We start from the raw sequence: 20,915 nt of genomic DNA, 5'->3' as shown, positions 1-20,915 counted from the left end.
TGTGAGGTTTTTGCCACAGAGCAGTGGGTCTGGCTCAGTGGCTGGGGTATGCACAACCCCGCAATGTAGGATTTTATGGCAGGTCTTATGACTTGTTTACGAAGGTTGTGGTCATCTCCATATTTGTCCATGGAACGAGGAAAAACGATGTGATGGCTGATGTCAGGCTTTTGCCCACCTCCTGCACGCTCCATGCCTGGGTGGAGAGACATCCCCATCCGACAAGTCGGAGCCACCGGCCGGACGCCTCTTCCATGGCTTTACATCCAGCCCACTGCTCAGGCGCTAGCGGGGCTGGGCTCGGACGCGGTGTCAGGGTAGCGGACTGCCCGGTAAGCGGTCCTACCGCCTTGTTGCTGCCCCCGCGAGATGGAACGCTCCTCCGTGGAGTCGAGCAGGGGGGCAGGTCTGTTCAGGCGGCTGTCTTTCCCCCCGTGCGGGTGGAAAGACGTGCCGTCCGATAAGTCGGAGTCACAAGCCGGACGCCTCTTCTGTGGCGGTACTTCCAGCCCGCTGCTCAGGCGCTAGCGGGGCTGGGCTCGGCACGGTGTCGGGATAGCGGAGCGCCGGGTAAGCGGTCCTACCGCCTTGATGCTGCCCCCCCCCCCCCCCCCCAGATGGAACGCTCCTCCGTGGAGTCGAGTGGGGGACAGGTTTGTTTTAGAGCCTTTCTTCTCTGCCGGGAAGCAGAAAGCTCCCAGTGAAAGAAAAACCCCGACGTCAGCTTACCCGACGGTCCGTTCTTTCACCTCCATAGTGGGAGCGCCTGACTCCCACTGTGCCGCTGTTGCTTTGCTGGACGTAATGCCGCGCATGCGAGCTGAGCGGGTTCTTCACGGAATCACTCACTTGACTCCGAAGTAAAATCAGTACCCCGTTCCTGCTTTTTCCCCATTGGTGTCATGGCATTGAAGGCATAGCTATAATCACTAAATTAGAATCTAATTCAGGTGCCTTGTCATCCAGGTTTTCTGAAATGGGGCGACAATGTATAAACATAGCTGTAATTTCTACATGGTGAAACCAAAATGTCTAAATAACGCCTTTATTAAAATCTGACAATGTGCACTTTAACCACATGTGATTTTTTTCTATTACAAATCAAAATTGTGGAGTACAGGGGCAAATAAATAAATGATGGGCCTTTGTCCCAAATATTATGGAGGGCGCGGTACCTGTGTTTCTGCTCTTGAACAGAATTAGTTATAGTTTTGGCTGCAATGTCCTGGAGATCGGATTCCATTCTTTGCTCCCAAATTCAATTCCTGGGTATGTAACACACAATATAATGGCTACAACTGTAAACCTAACTATAGGTTATCTGAATTGACATTGGAATAGTCATTGCAGCAAACCAAGATACAAGATACAAAATAGATTTATTTGACACATGTACCAATTGGTACAGTGAAATGTGTGGTCACCATACAGCCATACGAATAATAAAGAGCACAGAACACGATAGTCTTTAACAGACATCCCCACAGAGCAGAATCAAATTTTCCCACTGTGAGGGAAGACTCTAAAATTCAGTCATCCTCCTCTGCAATGAACTGAAGATAATTCCCTTAACAGAAAAATAGTGTTAACTTCAATGTGAATGGTTTCATCTACAAAGTGAATGCTCTGTAATTCAAATAATATTTATACTTCCAAGGTTTTCCCTTATTCTTCTGAAATCCAATGGTCAGGAGCTCCTCTGATCTTGACAAAAGTGTCATATTTACAGGCATCACAGATGAAGAGTACATATTTACAGTAAGGAAGTCAAATTCAATGACATAGTGTAAATGTGGGCAGATGTTAACCACTGCCAGAACTACACCGGAACTATATTGCCTTTTGGCGAGGTACAGACAACTCTCATGAACGGAACTGAAATTAGTCTCAATCCAGGACACAGATGAGGTCAAAATATTCTTCCAATATGGAATGGATACCTCATCGACATCTTCTACATCACAAATGCACAACCTTAAATCAACATCATGATTAGCACAAATCTCATAAGGGCTGTACGGAGACAAACGATCAAATCCCAGGAAAGTCATTGAAGCATCCATCTCAAAATTGAAGTCCACAACCACCAAGTACTTTTCTTCCTGGCGCCCTGTACTTTCTGACCCCTTTACATAAAGGTCCAGTTTCATAACAGTCTCATTTATGTGTTCTTCACGTATTTTGACATTGTCAAATCTGACACCAATTAATTTTTGACAAGCCCGGTTCCCTGCAAGGGCTCTTTTTGCATTTACCTGCTGTTGAAGGATTTCACGGTTCATTTGAGCGAGTGCAAATTCAGCAAACAGGCCAAAACTAGAATCACTCGCCACTGTTTTTTCAAAGTCTTGGCAAATGCAAATGTTTGGAGGAATCCTTGGAATACTGTCACAGGTCCTACTTGCAGAGACGGGACTCAGCAATCCGTCCGCATGTACTCCGTATTTCACATCATTCTCTTTCATGATCCCAGTATTTGGCAATAGACCTTGTAAGGTACGATGAACATCAAGAAGGCTGATCAACCTGTGTTGGTTTGTATACAAGGACCGAATCTTGTCATCACCCAGTAAGGCAGCTGCTCTGTCTGGGACAATGACAAAAAGTGTGGTATGAAACAATTCTACTTGAGATTCTGTGGTCTTTGAAACAAACTGCCCATAATTATTCCCATGGTCTGAAAGAATAAAGGTCAGAGTGTTTTGTTGATCAGCTAAGAAAGTAACATGTTTGGCCAGGTCTTCATCTACCTGTTTTAACCTGAGACCCGTATCTTCATGATTGGAATCCAGCATAAGAAAGCTGAAAAAAGGCTTTTGTAGAAATGTGAAACGAGTGATAAAGTACTCAATATACTGTAGGAGGTAGGTGTGTTGATGGATACCATTGTAACATAGAGCAGCAGGTCCATGGAACATATCCTTCACCCCATTTTCCTGAAGAATATCACAGCTAGAGTATGAAACATCCATTCTATCAATTCCGCTTCTCCTGGCTGCTTCCAGGAGTAGCTGTGATCTTTCAGGAAATGATGCATTTTTCTTAAGAGCTCTCAGTTCTTTCACCAAACCCCAATCCCACTTCCAGCACATGTCTTCCAAATATAAAGTCTCATATCCAAATCTTTTAAAGCTTCCAAGGGTTTTGTTGAGATCCACAGCTTTTGGTGGCAGCTCAAATGAACTGAATGGTTTAAGTGGATTGAATGACTCGCCTCCAAAAAGAGCCTGAAGAGACTCAAATGTCCTACTTTTTATACCTTGAACCAGTTCAAAGTCAAATACTTGTCCAGTTTTGAACACATTAGTGTTCAACTTTCTGAATGTGTCAATGGTTTTTGGCAGACTTCGATAAAAATGGTGCCTGGACACAGAATCCAGGAGTAAAATATTTACATTCAGTGCAGGTTCATTTGTAAGTTTATTCGCGGATCTCTGATATGTCCGCAACACTGGAGGCAGAATTAGAAGTTGTGACACCTTCCTTGCATCACGGCTAAAGCAACGGATAAAACAGTAACCATGGTGATAAGTCCTCCAATCCACTAGCAGCTCTTGATTAATAAACGTCATTGCTTCCATTGTGGATTTAAACTTCAGCCACTGATTAACGCCCACCTCTTCATTGTACAATCCTATCACAACAGAAGATGATTCACTGCACACATCATGGTGACAGCTTGCTTGAGGCTTTTGAGGATTGTATTCCTTTGGGGAAAACAAGGAAAAAAGTTAATTGTAAGTATACAAATTTCCACTGCAAGATTTCCCCGTGTGAAGGATCAGTCAATGAGCAACAGAAGCCCAGACTAGAAACATTCCAAATTTAAGGTGGTTAATAGTTAAGATGCAACAAGTAGTCTTAGCCAGCAAAAGCAGAACTGCCTTTTCATTACCTGAATGTCATCACGTCCAAGACTGGTCATGAAGTCTAATAAAACAAAGCTCCACCCCACCCCCTTTTAGCCTGAAAAAGGAGGATGACATTTTTATGGACCTTAATCAACAGCCTGGCTAATGTCAACATGTCAAGGATTAATTATAGCGCCTGGAACTTTCAGCAACTTGGTGCATACAATGTCAACATTCCAGGACAAGGGGTCACAGCTTAAGGATAAGGAGGAAATCCTTTAAAACCGAGATGAGGAGAACTTTTTTCACACAGAGAGTGGCGAATCTCTGGAACTCTCTGCCACAGAGGGTAGTTGAGGCCAGTTCATTGGCTATATTTAAGAGGGAGTTAGATGTGGCCCTTGTGGCTAAAGGGATCAGAGGGTATGGAGAGAAGGCAGGTACGGGATACTGAGTTGGATGATCAGCCATGATCATATTGAATGGCGGTGCAGGCTCGAAGGGCTGAATGGCCTACTCCTGCACCTAATTTCTATGTTTCTATGTTTCTATGTAGTCGTGTGGTCCTTCACTTTTGGAAAAGCTACATAAAGGGATTTTAGACTTTTAACTAAATATGGTGGATGGTTGAAGAGATATTTTACAGCCAAAAGGCAGTCATATCAAATGTCCATGCAGCATTCAATCAAAAGGTGTGCACAAAGTCAAAAGCAAACACCAAGGGGCAGTGGCGGACTGGGTCTAAAAATATTGGTTGCCAGGAGACAAAGGGGGCCCACTTGCCATCGGGCAAGCTGACACCCTGGCCAGTCCGCCACTGCCGAGGGCTATTTAAAAATATATTATACAGTCCCCTCTTATGGCTGTCTAATCTCTCTCTATAGATGCCGAGTATTTATCACTAATTCGTCTCTTTTCTTCCTTTCAATCTTAGCTCTTTATACAACAGATAACTAAAAGCCATTTAACTTGGCTTCGCAATTTTTTTTAAATTCTACCCCAATTCATTCCAACAGTTTTTATGGAGTTCATCTTTGTAATCAATATTTTTTGCAGAGGTGACTAAAGGGAGTTAAACTATTTAAATTTAAATTCCTACCGTAATTGTACAAATCACGTCTGATGACTGGTGGGAACAGTTGGCAGGTATTTTATCAGCAAACAACTCTTTCATGATGCGACAAGAGCCTGGTACAAAGTCTGCTCGGCTGCAAGCCACCTCCTCCTGTGGTCCCTCTTTCTCTGACTGCAGCCTGAAAACTGGGCAGATGTCATTATGCCTGGTGATGATGGTGCCACGATTCTGTTTATGCTGTGAAGGACACGGAATACCAAGCAAAGAATTGGTACAACTTCATGTTTCATCATTGATTCATAAAAATCACAGCAACCATTAAAAGCTCTCCAAGCCCCAGACAAGCTCAGCAGCCAATGTTCCAAAAACAATCAATTTACATAACCTTAGTTTTATGTAGCATGTTTTAAAAACATGTTTATTAATGTTGGTAGTTTTCTTGGGTTGGTGAAATGTCATTTAAAAATTTGGTGGAATTTGTTTTTATACCCAGTATTAACTATGGCACAGATTAGATTCAGAATCCCATCATGTGAAACTTGAAACAACCCTAACAGTAGAAGGCAAAGCAGATAACAGATTAATACACCTCCAAATTAATGTATGTGCAGATAAGTGATGGTCTTGGCATCATAATTGGAACAGACATTGTGGGCTTGAGAGACTAATCTTGTGCTGTACTGTTCCATAGTGTAATAAAAACTGAATGTAAAATAAATATTATTAAAAATTAAATTCCAAATGTGAGCTGATCATCCAGAAAGAGAATTTGGTGGTAACTTTCTCCCTCTGCTGCTTCATAATAATATTACAAGAAAAATCTTGGCTGTGTCAGCAACTGTCATTAATTTTACTGAGATGTTGCTAGAAAGGGCAATATTTTTGAAATCATTGAGCATCATGTAATGTCCCTGTCAGCAGCAGCAGCGGCAGCAGCAGCAGCAGCGCTCCTCCACCGCTCCACCTGCTCCGGTCTCGGCCAGCCGCGATCGCGACGGCAAACGGTGAGTCGTCCCCGGCTTGTTGGAGGCCGCTCCTCGTTGCAGCCTCAACACACCTGTCCCCAGTGCAGGGAGAGATTCAAAGTTTCCCCCCCCCCCCCTCCCACCCCACCCCCACCCCCCCCACACACAGGAAACCTGAACGGAAACTACATAAAAACTGGCGATCTAATAAAACGCCCCACCCAGAGGTTGCCGTGCCAGGTTCTCGGAGGTTCCGGTCACTCTCCCTAATGGTGGAAAGTGGTTTCGGCGTAGTCGAGGCTTCTTCTATGTTCCTGCGATTATTTAAAAAACAAAACAAAACCGGCCTTGACTAAAAATAGGTTGCCGTTTTGTAGAAGCCAGTGGGGTTGCTATTTACTTACAGGCAGTCTAAGACAACCTCCTTCGCTGACCAGCCATTTTGATTGGCTCATTGGAGATTTCAGCACAGATCCTATAGGATCTTTGGTTTTCAGGATCTGGAAGATCCGCCGGAAGGTAAAATGCCCGCTAACTTTATTAAACTTCTTAAAACTGTCTCCACACCTTCTTCTCCCCCTTCTCTCTCCCCTTCTCTCCCTCCCTCTCTCCCTCTCTAAACGACTTACCGTGCTCTGTGGCAGCCGTTTACCTTCCTCTTCATCGCGCAGACAGCGCTCCTGCACTGTCCCTGGCCCCCACCTTCGCGGTGTGTGTGTGTGTGTGTGTGTGTGTGTGTGTGTGTGTGTGTGTGTAGATGCAGCTCACGCTTTGGTCGAGGCTTTCCAGGCAAGTGACCAAAACCTCTGGCAACTCATGGAAACCTTGGGTGGGGCTCAAGGTCACCAGAGGTTTCCGTTCAGGTTTCCTAAGTGGGACAGGGGCATAAGTAATTACACAGGGGCTGCAGATTTCAGTAGGCCAGTCAGCTGATTGAGTGCAATCCAACTAGTCTTACTTCTCTGTCCTCCCCTCAAAACCCCAAGTTTTTTTTCTCCCTTTCACAAAAATATCCAGTTCCATTTTGAATGCCACAATAACAACCACCTCCACTAATTCCCTTGTCAGGCCATTTCAAAAGCAAAAGGTGCTGCGTAAATTTGTTTTTCTCTTTGAAGATTGGGAACATGAGCTAATGATAAAGATCTCGAAGGATAGATGGGAAAAGTATCTGATGAACACACATAATTGTTCTATTAATGCAAGACATAATTTAATTCAATTCAAATTATTACATAGACTATATTATTCAAAAACGAGGTTGAATAAATTTTATCCAAACGTCTCTCCCAGATGCGATAAATGTTTGTTTCAAAACGCTAATATAACACATTCATTTGTAGGATGTACAAAGTTGAATAAATTTTGGAGCGATATATTTGATATATTTACAAAGCTTTTCAAGTCAAGAATAGAACCTAAAACGGAATGGATTATATTGAGAATAATAGTAGAAGATATCAATTTAAATAAAGACCAAAACGTTTTTTTTAATTATGTGTTAATAATTGGAAAGAAATTGATACTTAAATTTTGGAAAATTACAGTCATACCAACTGTTAAAATGTGGATTAGGAATATGATGGACATAGCAAGCCTTGAAGAAATGAGACTCCGACTAATAGATAAAAATGACCAATTCTTAAGGAGTTGGTCTCTTTTCATTGACTTTTTGGAATCATGTGATGCAGCGGTACCGTAAAGATTGCTGATTTCAGTTCATGCCGTTGGATAGATCTACATCTCCGAATAAAGATTTGAAAATTTCTCTTTTAAGGGGCCTTCTCTGCTATTTCTACTTTCCACTTTTTCTTTTTTTTTAATATATACACACTTCACGTTTTTCTATTCTCTACTATCTATTTTTCCTCTTTTTCCCCTTTCTATTGTTTTCTTTTTCTTGTCTTGCTTACTTCCTTCTCAAAACATAAAACTAGAGGTTGTACATAGAATGGATTATGGTATGACATAGTTGGCACCTAAAATTAGGTTCCACTGTACTGTTTTGTACTGTATTAACTTCTAATAAAATAAACAAAAACAAAAAAAAAACACACAAAAACAAAAAATATATAGTTATTGGACTTTGCATTTCAGAAAAGTCCCAGTTGAGAGGAAGACAGCAAAATACTGAAAATATTGGGGGTGAAAATGACTTCAGGGAATACTGACTAATCAAACACTCTCACCTAAATTTCAATTATCCAGGGACAATAGACAAGGGTGTGCATTATCACCACTGTTATTTGCCCTTGCGATAGAACCCTTAGCTGAAAGTATAAGAGTACATCCTTTTCAGGGTATAGAATAAACTGGAACAAAAGTGCAATTATGCCGATAAAACCTCAAGACCCGTCACACCTTCTAAAATTTCCCTTTAGAATTGCTACAGAAAAATTTAAATATCTTGGAGTTTACGTGACTAGAAAATATTATTCCTTATTTCAAGCAAATTTTCCTCCATTAATCATTAAATTAAATGCAATTCAATTTTGGAAAACACTTCCGATTTCCCTCATAGGTAGACTAAATGCCATAAAGATGATTTTCCTTCCACAAATCCTGTACTTATTTCAATCAATACTGATCAAAACTCGACTGCGATTACAAACTTTTTCTGGGATCACAAAACTCACAGAATTCACAAACGACATTTATGTAAACATAAAGCAATAGGCGGACTGGCTTTCCCTAATTTTCTTCTCTATTACTGGGCAAATAATATTAAAAATTTAATTTATTGGATGGACGATACATGCCAACAGGTAAACTGGTTAAAAATGGAGAGGGAAGATTGTTTGCCTTTCAATATAGGCGCGATTCTTCTCTCTCCAATAAATCTGAAGAAATCAAAGTTTGAGAAAAATATGATAATCCATAGCACCTTACGAATCTGGAAACAGCTGATCAACCCTTAAATTGAGAAATTTATTGCTCCTCTTACCAATCGCCAATAATCCCTCGTTTAAACCTACTTTAGACAAGGTGGCTGTACAATGGGAAAGCTTAGGAATTAAAATGCTGGGAGACCTTTATGAGATGGGGACCCTCCTCTCGTTTCAAGAGTTACAGTCGAAATATCATTTGAAAGGTAGTCAATACTTCAGATATCTTCAAATACAAGACTATGTGAAAATACACACCCACGATTGTCACTCTACGAGTCCAGATGTACTAGATGAATGCAAGAATAGAAAGTCGGATTCAAATGTTAATATCATACCTCTATAATACACTTTTAAATTTACACATCCTACCGTCGAAAATAATTAGGCGAGCTTGGAAAGACGAATTGGGTTTAACAATTTCAAAGGATAGTTGGGAGGAAAGTCTTCTATATATACACTACTGTTCTCCTAATGTTAGGCACTCGCTAATACAATTCAAAATACTGCATAGACTTTATTATTCAAAGTCTAAATTGAATAGAATCTTCCCAAATGTCTCTGGAAGCAACCATAACCCATTCCTTTGCTTCCTGTACAAAATTACAAAACTTCTGGAGGGGAATTTTTGATATCTTTTTCAAAATACTTAAAATAAAATTGGATCCCGACATAAAATTGATCACACTAGGTATGTCAGAGGCCTGTTCTGAGCTAACATTATTTCAAAGACGTTTTCTTAATTATGGCCTGATAACAGCGAAAAAACGAATACTTACATTTTGGAAACAGACAACAGTGAAGATGTGGATCACAAACATGTCCGAGGCACTACATTTGGAAAACATTAGGCTTGTCTTGGCGGAAAAACCAGATCAATTTCTCAAGACATGGACACCCTTCACCAAATTCTTACAAGAATAGCATGGTGCAACACAAATTTAAATTTATAACCGATGCCGGGTTGGGTGTGGTGGGCGGGGGGAGGGGAGGGGGATGAGGGGCAAAGTGAGGGGCAAAGTATATCTCCACCTTTCTTTTCCTTTTATCTTATTTCTATATCTTTCGGCCACACTACTTTGGTAGTTTAGGGGTCTTTCTTTTGTTCTTTTTCGATCTATCTTTTCACTTTTTCCCTTTCTTGTTCTCTTTTTCTTTTCTTTTTTTTAATTTTCAGGTTATAAGGTTAAAAATGAAGCTGTACAATAATTGTATAATTTTAGATGCCGAATGGTTTATCTTTGTACAATTACTTCTTAAAAAAAAAAAAAATTAAAAAAAAGAAAAAGACTTCAGGACAGTTTATTAGGAAAATTAAAGAAATGGTAACAGAATACATATACAGCTGAGTGAGTATAATTTTATGGATGAGAAATTGTGTTCAACCAATTGATTACTTCTTTGACAAAGTAACTAGCATGTTAGATAACAAGGAAGCCAATGTATATAGCAACTTTTTTTAAAAACATAATTTGGTCTGTGAAGTTCCCCATAAAAGATTACTGCATTAAATAAGCACCTGTGGACTTGAACGTAATAGGTTACGTCCAGGGGGTCAGATATGGGGCTTTATGTGTGGGCCAGATATATTGTCAGTGCAGAGGGGTTAGGAGCAAGGCCAAGTGTGCATCCAGAGTCAAGGTCTGGAATAATACTAGGTGTGCAGTCAAAGCTGGGACCAGGGGAGTGTTCAGCACTGGGAACCTAAGCAGGTAAGCAGCTATGATCAGGGTAGAATAGGGGGCCAGGTGTAAGGCTGGACTCTGGGTCAGGAATGAGAGAAGGTATCCAACTGGAGTCAGGGTCAGGAGTAGTACCAGGTGTGCAGTGAGAACCAGGTTGGTCAACATGGGCCAAGTGCTTGATTATAATCTGATTTCCACACATGCTCTACTGTGGAATGTAATTAGGAATGTAATTTAGTCTCGCTACAGTATGCACCATATTGAACAATTTCAAGCTGAAAAATGCAAAAGCTCCGTACTAATGGGAGGGGGGCACATCCTCCTCCCCTCCCCCTCCCCTTAGCCTCATTTTCTTGAGCTGCCTTCATTATTGGAAATCTCCAACTTAAGCGCAATCGTTTGGAGGCATTCCCCCAAGTAACGCAAGGCATTCTGAATTTTGCACGTTTCAGAAATTACAATCAAGAACAACCTATTATTTCTTCTCTGTTCCATCTTTAGTCTTGCTATTTTATTGTTTTAATCTGAATATTGTTTTTACTCCAGTTTCATGGTGTAATCTATATATTTAAGTTGGTGATTAAACAACTGTTATTTTCTTATTAACAATGCTGTATTGTTTTAGGTTACGCTTTGCTTTAACAAATTCCTGCTATCTATACTTGGTACAAGATGCACTCTGCATGGATTTAATCAGAATCAAGGGGAAAACACGTGACTGGCTTGAATTATATTTACACAAAGGAATATGGTTGTGGTATTGGAGGGAAATCCTCTCAGTCCCAGAATATCACTGTTGGAATTTTTCAGGACAGTTCACTAACATTTTGACCAATTTCATCAATGACCTTCCCTCCACCATAACTTGGGAAGTGTGAATGTTTATATGCATTATGTTCAATCCTCTCAAGGCTGACAACCAAGTACTTCATAAAACGTGAACAATGTTCAGGATTCTGCTTATAAAAGAAACAACATAAAATTCTAGATTATGACCAACTCCAGAAGAGAATCCAACAGTCACCTTTCATATTCAATGCCATCACCATCACCAAAGGTTTCATCAACTGTCTGGGATACTATTAACTAAAAAAATAACCTGGAAGAGGCTGAGTAATTAAAAATGAGTCTAGCTCCTATATTCCCAGACCCTTTCTGTTATACATAGGCCACTGTCATGGAGACTGATGCAATAGCCTCCCACAAAGCCTCACCATCATGCAATTTTTGTCATCCAATTCAACAAAGATTTCAGCCACATGGGTAAAACACTGAACTCCTCCAAATCACAATCCATCCCGAGTTGGAAATATACTGCAATTCCAATGAATTGCAAAAGCACTTTTACTGCAGAGACAGCAGTGAAGCCAGGTAGTGAACTCACCTCAACTGACGAATTAAAGATGAAAGGGATCTCCAAGTCCAAATTGGAATTGGATTTTATAGTAAAATTGATAGTAAAATTTCACTGTTTTACCCATTAAAAGTAAGATGTTTACACCACCCAGGGAACATATACACCCCAAACCGGAAATATTCATGACTGACTTGAACATAAAACAAATGTTAATAGTAGATTATTCCTAGGAAATAACTATTTGTTGAAGAATGTATGGATTGGTCTTTGTGAACTTAGTAAAACATCAATGTTGCATAGCAAATCCCTTAGAAATAGAAAATAAATGAATAGTTATATTTTGATGTAATTAAATGTCGCAGAAATCTGTAAAGTAGTTCATAATAACTGGAAATAGTTGCTTAAAGATATTCATAAATGAAGAACTCTTGATTAATGCACAGCATATCACAGGCAGACAAGTACTCACGGTTATCTTGTCCTTGTTTGATTGATCCAATGAATGGTAAGTTTGAGTGGGCACCTCAAGTAAACAAAACTGCAAATAAGCCTGCAGAAAAGAGTAAGATTGCACAAATGTTAAAAGTAACAATATCCATGGAATATTAAAGTTCTATGACATACAGTGGAACAACTACAAATCAAGAATGTATTTATAACATTTCATACAAGATGCTGAACATAATCCAAATCCTTAAGTGAAGCTGCTTTAATCATTCTTATAGACCCATGTATTAGAAAATATTCACTAGCCTTACTGATGTCACAATTGTTTTCAATCTAATTCACATCTTTGTACTTGCTCATTAAACTTTTCTCATTGTTTCTTTTCAAATCCAGCCATTCATCTATTATGTGATCTAGAGTGATTTCGAATATTAACACCGCCAGTGGGACAGGTGACATGCTGATGGTCACTGGGGAGAACGGTCCTGAGTTTGTTTGAAGTCACCAGCAATGGCGATTAGGGTATAAGGGGTTGATTTCATGAGAGGGGTCAAGGAAAGAACATTTGCGTCGTGGCCCTGTCCCCACCAATCTTTCCACCACCACGCACAAGAAACACAAGAAGCGCAAGGCAGACATCATTGTATGCGGATGTCGAGAGTGTGTTCAGCTCTGACTGAACAACTTCTAATCTTGTGTGTGAACACGACAAGAAGATTTCACGAGAGAATTGATGACCGAGTTAAAACCATCCAGTGCAACTTTGAATTGGCTTGGAGTGGTGAATAGATTGCCGACAAGATGGAAGAGGTGAATTCCTTTGCTAGATAAAACGGAAGGCATTTTATGATGAAGCGATCCAGGTCAAAGGAGTATAATTGAGCCAAGATCATTATATTGGTATCCCACAAAGCAGAAGATGCCACCTTAATTTTTGCCAAAGGATTAATTACAGTCGAAGATAGATAAAATACTGGAGTAACTCAGCGGGTCATGTAGCATCGCTGGAGAGAAGGAATGGGTGACTTTTTAGGTCGTGACCCTTCTTCAGACTAATTCATTACAGTCCATGTACAGGTGTCAGAGCTTATGAGGAGAAGGCAGGAGAATAGGGTTAGGAGGGAGAGATAGATCAGCCATGATTGAATGGCGGAATAGACTTGATGGGCTGAATGGCCTAATTCTACTACTATCTCTTATAACCATATGATAAAAATAAACCATCAGGTTGCATAGCAAGGTCAGCTGCAATGCTAATACTAACCATAGAATTTCATTGGTATGTTAATGCTGGCTAAAGTGTTGGTTAAAAATGTACTTTATTAAAGAAATGTGTGGATCCTGTTTTAGCTGTATCTATAAATGAGCACAGGAAGTTCCCAGTCATTTCGAATTGGCCTTCAGTGTTTATTTGTATGTAATTAATTGCAAATGACTTGCATTTATACAGGAATTTTACTTCCTCAAAACCAGGGCCGGCCTTAAGCCGATTGGACCGATTGCTCCTAATTGGGCCCCGCGCCTAAGGGGAGCCCCAGCACTAGAGTAATCAAAAGCTCCGCTCTAGGATCTTTGAAGTAATCTACTCTTGGCTCGGGTAGATCTACCCCGGGTGGAGGGGAGGGAGAAGGGTGAAGAGAGAGTAGAGAGAAGGGTGGAGAGTAGAGAGAAGGGTGGAGGGGGAAGAAAGTGGTAGCTGGAACGGGGGGGAGGGGGTGTGAAGGGAAATGGAGAAGGGGAGAGGGAGAGGGGGAGGTGGGTCGTTAGCTCATGGTCCCAGGGCAGAGCTCCTGCCCCTCCAGTCGCCATGCTTCACGCACACAGCCCCGTCTCCACCGCTCTCTTTCCCCGGGGTCACCCGGTGAACAATACAGGGAGGGCCCGGCCAGGGTTTGGAGCAACGTTTACAAACCTCGGCCTCAGCTCACACCTGTTCGCCCGGACCTCCTGCCGCCGGCCCTCTCCTTCACTTCTCTCCTTCCCTCCCTCCCTTCTCTCCTTCCCTCCCTCCCTTCTCTCCTTCCCTCCCTCCCTCTCTCCTTCCCTCCCTCCCTTCTCTCTTTGCCCTTCTCTCTCCCTTCCCCCTCCTTTCTCCCTTCCCCCTTCTCTCCTCCCTCCTCTCTCCTCCCTTCTCTCCCTTCTCTCCTCCCTCCCTTCTCTCCTTCCTTCTCTCCCTTCTCTCCTTCCCTCTCTCCCTCCCTTCTCTCCCTCCTCTCTCTCTTTTCCCTTCTCTCCTTCCCTCCCTCCCTCGTTCTCTCCTTCCCTCCCTCCCTTCTCTACTTCCCTCACTCCTTTCTCCCTCACATTCACACACACACACACAGCTCTAAGTCAGGATGGGGTAGAAGCCCAAAGGGTAGGATGGGGCTGAAGCCCAAAATGTAATGCCTGGACTGGTTTTTCGCCAATTCTTTAATTGGTTTGCCAGGATCTAGTTAATTAAATAACTTTTTTTTTCATTTCACAGTCACTAAAACAAGTGGTATTGTAACTATGTACTTTTCAGAGATGATCTACACATTGTGTTTGTTACTTGTAGGCTACATGTATGCAATGTTATATTAAAATGTAGCTTAGATCTGTTTGGTCCATTAACTCGCAGGCACTTTTTAAGCGCACATTTTGATTACTTTCCATTCTACCATAGAGATATTTCTATGATTCTACAGACCTTGGCTGGGAACCTGCGGCTCACCAAAGTTGTTCCTAATTGGGCCCCGCACCTCCCAAGGCCGGCCCTGCTCAAAACACTCTAGAACCTTTTTACAAGGAAGTGCTTTTCGGCACATTTAACCCTTTGCTGGTTCTTTAAGACAATCCTTGAACCTTAAACTATAGCCTAATCACGATGAGAGATTTAATGAGATGAGATGTGGCACAGGTCAGAGTCTTTCTTTCCAATGACGGTTCTATATTGCAGGAAATGATCACCACACTGTTTCTAGCTCAGGCTTTGCAGGAAAGGTCCCACAAAGAGCAGTAGCGGCTGCTGTCAACTTCACCTACCAAGGCGAGAAAGACGCAGCACAGAAGGAGGCACCAGGTACACCGTTTCCGAGAACGCCGGGACATCACCTTTCCTTCTGCATTCCCACCTGTGGCAACTCAAGGCTTCGCTTCACCTCCTTCACTCACGGCGTCCCGGAGTCACGCCCCATTATTGCAGCTTCACACAATGTGGCCGCCTCCTCCCGCAGCTCAACTCAGCTCAGCTCAACCCCAACGCTGCACATGCGTCCGCCTGTTCCCGGGCGGAGCCGGCTGTTCACAACCGGAGCGCGCAGGGTGTAACCCGGAGCACTGGCCTGGCCTGGCCATGGCAACAGTGGAACAAGGGCAACAGTGTTACATGGGGCGACAGTATACCGTGGGAACAGTGTAACAAGAGGGACAGTATACAGGGGGTACAGCGCACCCATGGTAATGGTGTAACAAGGGTATATAATGGTGTAACAATGGTGTACACAGGGAGAACAGTGCAACCAGGCAGGAGTATACTGGAGGTACAGTGTAACAAGGACAACAGTGTAACCCAGGGAAAAGTGTAACCCGGCAACAATATCCAGGTTGAATAATGTAACCAGGACAACAGTATACCTTTTGAGGCAATGGTATAACTAGGGCAACTGTTACACAGTAACCAGGAAACAATGGAACCAGGGTGACATTGTAACAAGGCAACTGTTTAACCAGGAAACCATGGTGACAGTATTGTTAAATAGCAGAACCAGGGCAAACGTATAACAGGTAGAACAATGTAACAAAATTAACAGTATAACCAGGGGAATAATATAACAAGATAACTATAACCAGAGGAACAATATAAATAGGGTGATAGTGTAGCCGGGAAAAGGAAGAGCAATATAACAAGATGACAGTGAAGCCGAAGGTTGAAATGGAAGCAGGGTGACAATGAACCGAGGGTTAGAATAGAACCTGGGTGACTATTATTGGGGGAATAACGGTACCAGGGCAAAAGTGTAACAGGCTGAATAACCTAATCTGTGTGACAGCATAACCGGGAAGAATGAAGCCCTGGAATAACCGTGGAAACAATGTAACGAAGGCAACAGAAGTTCAGGGAAACAATAGAACCAAGGTGAGTGTATGTCAGGGGATGGGGGCTTGGAGGAATAGGGTCATTGCAACAGTGTGATGAGTGCTGCTTGGCCTGCTAAGTTACTCCAGCACTTTGTGCCTATCTGTGGTATAAACCAGTATCTGCAGTTACTTTCTATTCACAGTGTGATGAATGGTGATGGAATCAAGAGCAGAACTGCAGCCAGGGGACAACGGAACCAAGATCAACAGTGCAACTGGGAGGAACAGCTATAACCAATGCTCAGTTTAATCCAGTGCAAAGATGTGGATCAGTGGTATACACGACAGTGTAATCAGATGGACCAATGCCTTTGACTAGGTCCATCAGGTAGTGGTCAGCATGGAACGTCCTGCAGGCACTGCAGGGAAATGACGCCATGGATCCGGTGGCGTGGTTCCCAGAGCAGACTGCCCAGCTTGTCTGGCAAAATAGCTTCTTGCCAAAACTCACCAACAAGCACCAAGATTTGGCTGGCGGTGAGGAGAGCCCTCCTAGTCAGATCCTTCCTGCACCGTCAGAACCTCACTACCAGCGCACTCTGCCCTCAAGACGGCTGCTATGGAGAGGAGATGGTTGCCTACCTCTTCGCAGAGTGTGGATTTGCAAAAAGAGTCTGGAGAGACTTGCAAGGGTCCCTGTCACAGTTTATTCCGAACAGCTCCATAACAAAGAACTGTGATTTACGGACTGTCCCAGAGACACATTCAGAGATAGACATCGAGTGCTACTGGAAAGTCGTTAACTCGGTGAAAGACGCTCTATGTTCTGCCCGGACTTTGTTGGACCTTCCCAGCAGTGCGAGTAATCCATCAGGGAATGTTGCCGACTGGCCCGCTGCAGACTGCAGGAGTACGTGCTGAGGGATGCACTGAAGCCCGGTGCAGCCAACGCCAAGGCACTGTGGGGGAGGGCAACAGTCTAGGGTCCTTCCGCTGCTGGACATTGGGGGGCAGGGCATGGTGGAGACGCCCCTCAAATAAGGGAAGTGATTTCACGGCAGGGAGCCAAATGAGTGGCAAGGATGTGGGGTAAAATTTGGGTAAACAGTATTGAATGTATGTAGAGTCTCAGAGAATGTCGGATGAATTTTTTTTGCAAGGTTTATGTATATATTTATTTACTTAAATAAAGTATTTTGAAATTTTAAATAAATCAGATGGACCAATGCTTGGCATAATCTATAACTAGATAAAGCGCAGTGCTTTTACTATGATGATACACATCAGCATGGCACACCATGCCTCTAAAAGATTAATGTACAGCAGCCAAAGGGACACACAAACTGTTTTAAAAAGAGACCTGATATAGTGTGATCAAAACAAGGTCAGGTGAAGCAATGTAATGTCAGAGGATAAGCACAAAAAGCTGGAGTAACTCAGCGAGTCAGGCAGCATCTCTGAAGAAAAGGAATAGGTGACATTTCGGGCTGAGACCCTTCTTCAGTCCTTTTCTCCAGATATGCTGTCTGACCCATTGAGTTACTCCAGGTTTATGTGCCTAGCTTCGGTTTAAACCAGCATCTGCAGTTACTTCCTACACATAATCTCAGGGGACCTACAGTTCCGGGGCACACTGAAACAATTGAACCAGGGCATCAATGTAACAAGGGAGAAGGAATCGAGGAGAAGCCATCTTGGGGAACGGCTGCTAACCAGCAGCCGTCCGTTTAATTCACTTTTTTTTTTGTAGTTCTAGTGAGTCCTGTGTTTTATATGTGGGAGAAATAGACTTTTTAATGTGGGGGGAAGGGGGTGACTATATTTCTAGGTCCCTACCTGGTCGGTGAGGCAGCTTTTTCTCCGGGCTGCCCCGTCGACCCATCCTCGTGGCCTACGAGTGGGCGTGGAGCGCCGTTTCCTGGCGGGGACCGCCCAGCACCCCGCCTTCGGTGGCGGCACAGCGCTGGAGCGCTATCGCGGAGCGGAGCGGGCGATGCCTTGCCTGGGTCGCCGCGCTGGATTGATGCGCTGGAGCTCCGGTGAGCTGTGACCGCCGAGATCAACACCTCCGGGCTGCGGGTCTGCGGAGCGGAGCGGGCGGCACCGACTTCAACATCGGGAGCCTGGGAGCTCCAAACCGGCGCGGCCTTGTCGGCTTTGGAAGCCGCGGTCTCCGGTAAGGAAACGGAAGTGGTAACCATTGTGGGGGGATGATTTTTGTGTGTAAGTGATTATTTTAGTTTGTGTCCAAGATGGCTGTTGGAAGGGAGAGTGTACGCTAGCGCGGTTTAGCTGCCGCTGCTCTCTCTTCACATTGTGTTTTTGATTTTTTTTTTTGTCTTTGGATCGAATTCTGTCTTTAATTTGTGTATTGGTGATGCCTTTATTATTTATTTTACTCCGATTATATGTTTTTTACTCTTGTAAGGTGTCCTTGAGACTTTTGAAAGGCGCCCACAAATAAAATGTATTATTATTATTATTAAGGGACATAATGTAATGAGGGGAACTATGAGGACATGGTCAACAACATAAGCAAGGGTAAGTGGAGGAACACAGTAACCAGAGGAAACGGGGTGCCAGGAGAACAATGGAAAGAGGAAGAACTTTATAATACGAAAAACAGGTTAACTGGCAGGAACTGTATAATTATGAAGAAGTGTAATGCCAGGTGGAGTGGTGAAATCTGTGTGTTGGGGGGAGGTGTGGGGTGTCAAAAACACAGCCAAGGAAAACCGTGACAACAGGGGGGGGGGGTGTAACTGTGTGTAACCAGGGAGAACAATGGAACTAGGAACAACAGAGGAGCCGGAGCTACAATCTAACCAGGTCAAACAATCTTACCTGGGAGAACAGTGTAACTAGTAGAGTGGATGTAACTAGTAGAGTGGATAAGGGATGTGTTATATATGGACTTTCAGAAGGCTTTCGACAAGGTCCCACATAAAAGATTAGTATACAAACTTAAAGCACACGGTATTGGGGGTTCAGTATTAATGTGGTTAGAGAACTGGCTGGCAGACAGGAAGCAAAGAGTAGGAGTAAACGGGTCCTTTTCAGAATGGCAGGCAGTGACTAGTGGGGTACAGCATGGCTCAGTGCTGGGACCCCAGCTATTTACAATATATGTTAATGATTTGGACGAGGGAATTGAATGCAACATCTCCAAGTTTATGGATAACACGAAGCCGGGGGGCAATGTTAGCTGTGAGGAGGATGCTAGGAGGCTGCAAGGTGACTTGGATAGGCTGGGTGAATGGGCAAATGCATGGCAGATGCAGTATAATGTGGATAAATATGAGGTTATCCACTTTGGTGACAAAAACAGGAAAGTAGACTATTATCTGAATGGTGGCCGATTAGGAAAAGGGGAGATGCAAAGAGACCTGGGTGTCATGGTACACCAGTTATTGAAAGTAGGCATGCAGGTGCAGCAGGCAGTGAAGAAAGCGAATGGTATGTTAGCATTCATAGCAAAAGGATTTGAGTATAGGAGCAGGGAGGTTCTACTGCAGTTGTACAGGGTCTTGGTGAGACCACACCTGGAGTATTTCGTACAGTTTTGGTCACCTAATCTGAGGAAAGACATTTTTGCCATAGATGGAGTACAGAGAAGGTTCACCAGACTGATTCCTGGGATGTCTGGACATTCATATGAAGAAAGACTGGATAGACTCGGCTTGTACTCACTAGAATTTAGAAGATTGAGGGGGGATCTTATAGAAACTTACAAAATTCTTAAGGGGTTGGACAGGCTAGATGCAGGAAGATTGTTCCCGATGTTGGGGAAGTCCAGAACAAGGGGTCACAGTTGAAGGATAAGGGGGAAATCTTTTAGGACCAAGATGAGAAAAACATTTTTCACACAAGGGTGAATCTCTGGAACTCTCTACCACAGAAGGTAGTTGAGGCCAGTTCATTGGCTATATTTAAGACGGAGTTAGATGTGGCCCTTGTGGCTAAAGGGATCAGGGGGTATGGAGAGAAGGCAGGTACAGGATACTGAGTTGGATGATCAGCCATGGTCATATTGAATGGCGGTGCAGGCTCGAAGGGCCGAATGGCCTACTCCCTGCACCTATTTTCTATGTTTCTCTGTTTCTATGTTTCTATGTAAGTTGGAATCAGTTTAATTGGGAGGATCTATGCAGCCAGTCGAGTCAAATTTATTCTCATGTGTAAAATTACAGTAAGGTACAAGTAGAATGAAAATCCAGGTACATAGTACAACACACAAAAACATAAATTATACATAAATTCACAATGCAATTATCAAAAGCAGTGAAAGGGGGAGAAAAATAATCATGGTACCAAGCAATTAAATAGAGCATCATCCTTTTTTTTCTGGCACCCAGGACTGAAGATGACACATCCACTCAAATGCTAAAGGTCCTGAGATAGCTGGGACCTGCCACAAGGTGTTTTTTGGAGTAGATCAGCCCAATGCTGCCAGGACACCGGCCTTAAAGTGAAATGTACAAGAAATTGCATATCACCCTGGGCCACGATCGTCTGTTTTAGAGACTTGGAAGTTACAAGATGGAACCAGTGAGTGGCGACTCTCTGTGCTGCTGTTCCAGATGAGGATCTGTTGTACACATGTACAGTA

The 20,915-nt window shown here is 43.0% G+C and overlaps 1 protein-coding gene across 1 annotated transcript; it reads right to left on the bottom strand.

The window, feature by feature from the left end:
• Nucleotides 1–1,038: 1,038 nt before the first annotated feature.
• On the bottom strand, nucleotides 1,039–15,479 carry LOC129699840 (uncharacterized). The gene is made up of 4 exons (XM_055639972.1): nucleotides 15,272–15,479; nucleotides 12,288–12,368; nucleotides 4,951–5,163; nucleotides 1,039–3,707 (listed from the first exon to the last, which is right to left on the bottom strand). Exons 1-4 carry the CDS (start codon nucleotides 15,335–15,337, stop codon nucleotides 1,611–1,613), a joined length of 2,457 nt encoding a protein of 818 aa, XP_055495947.1. The 5' UTR covers nucleotides 15,338–15,479; the 3' UTR covers nucleotides 1,039–1,610.
• Between the last annotated feature and the right edge of the window lie 5,436 nt (nucleotides 15,480–20,915).

This window comes from Leucoraja erinacea, chromosome 1, assembly GCF_028641065.1.
Source record: "Leucoraja erinacea ecotype New England chromosome 1, Leri_hhj_1, whole genome shotgun sequence".
Taxonomy (NCBI): domain Eukaryota; kingdom Metazoa; phylum Chordata; class Chondrichthyes; order Rajiformes; family Rajidae; genus Leucoraja; species Leucoraja erinaceus.
Note: the sequence above shows the minus strand (reverse complement) of the source record. Positions and strands in the feature narration are given on the sequence as shown.

Coding starts and splice junctions, on each gene's coding strand:
- LOC129699840 (XM_055639972.1), bottom strand. CDS start 15,337: ATGTCCCGGCGTTCTCGGAAACGGTGTACCTGGTGCCTCCTTCTGTGC. Junction 12,369..15,271: donor GCTGCGTCTTTCTCGCCTTG/GTAGGTGAAGTT, acceptor TCTTTTCTGCAG/GCTTATTTGCAGTTTTGTTT. Junction 3,708..4,950: donor ACGTGATTTGTACAATTACG/GTAGGAATTTAA, acceptor TTTTCCCCAAAG/GAATACAATCCTCAAAAGCC.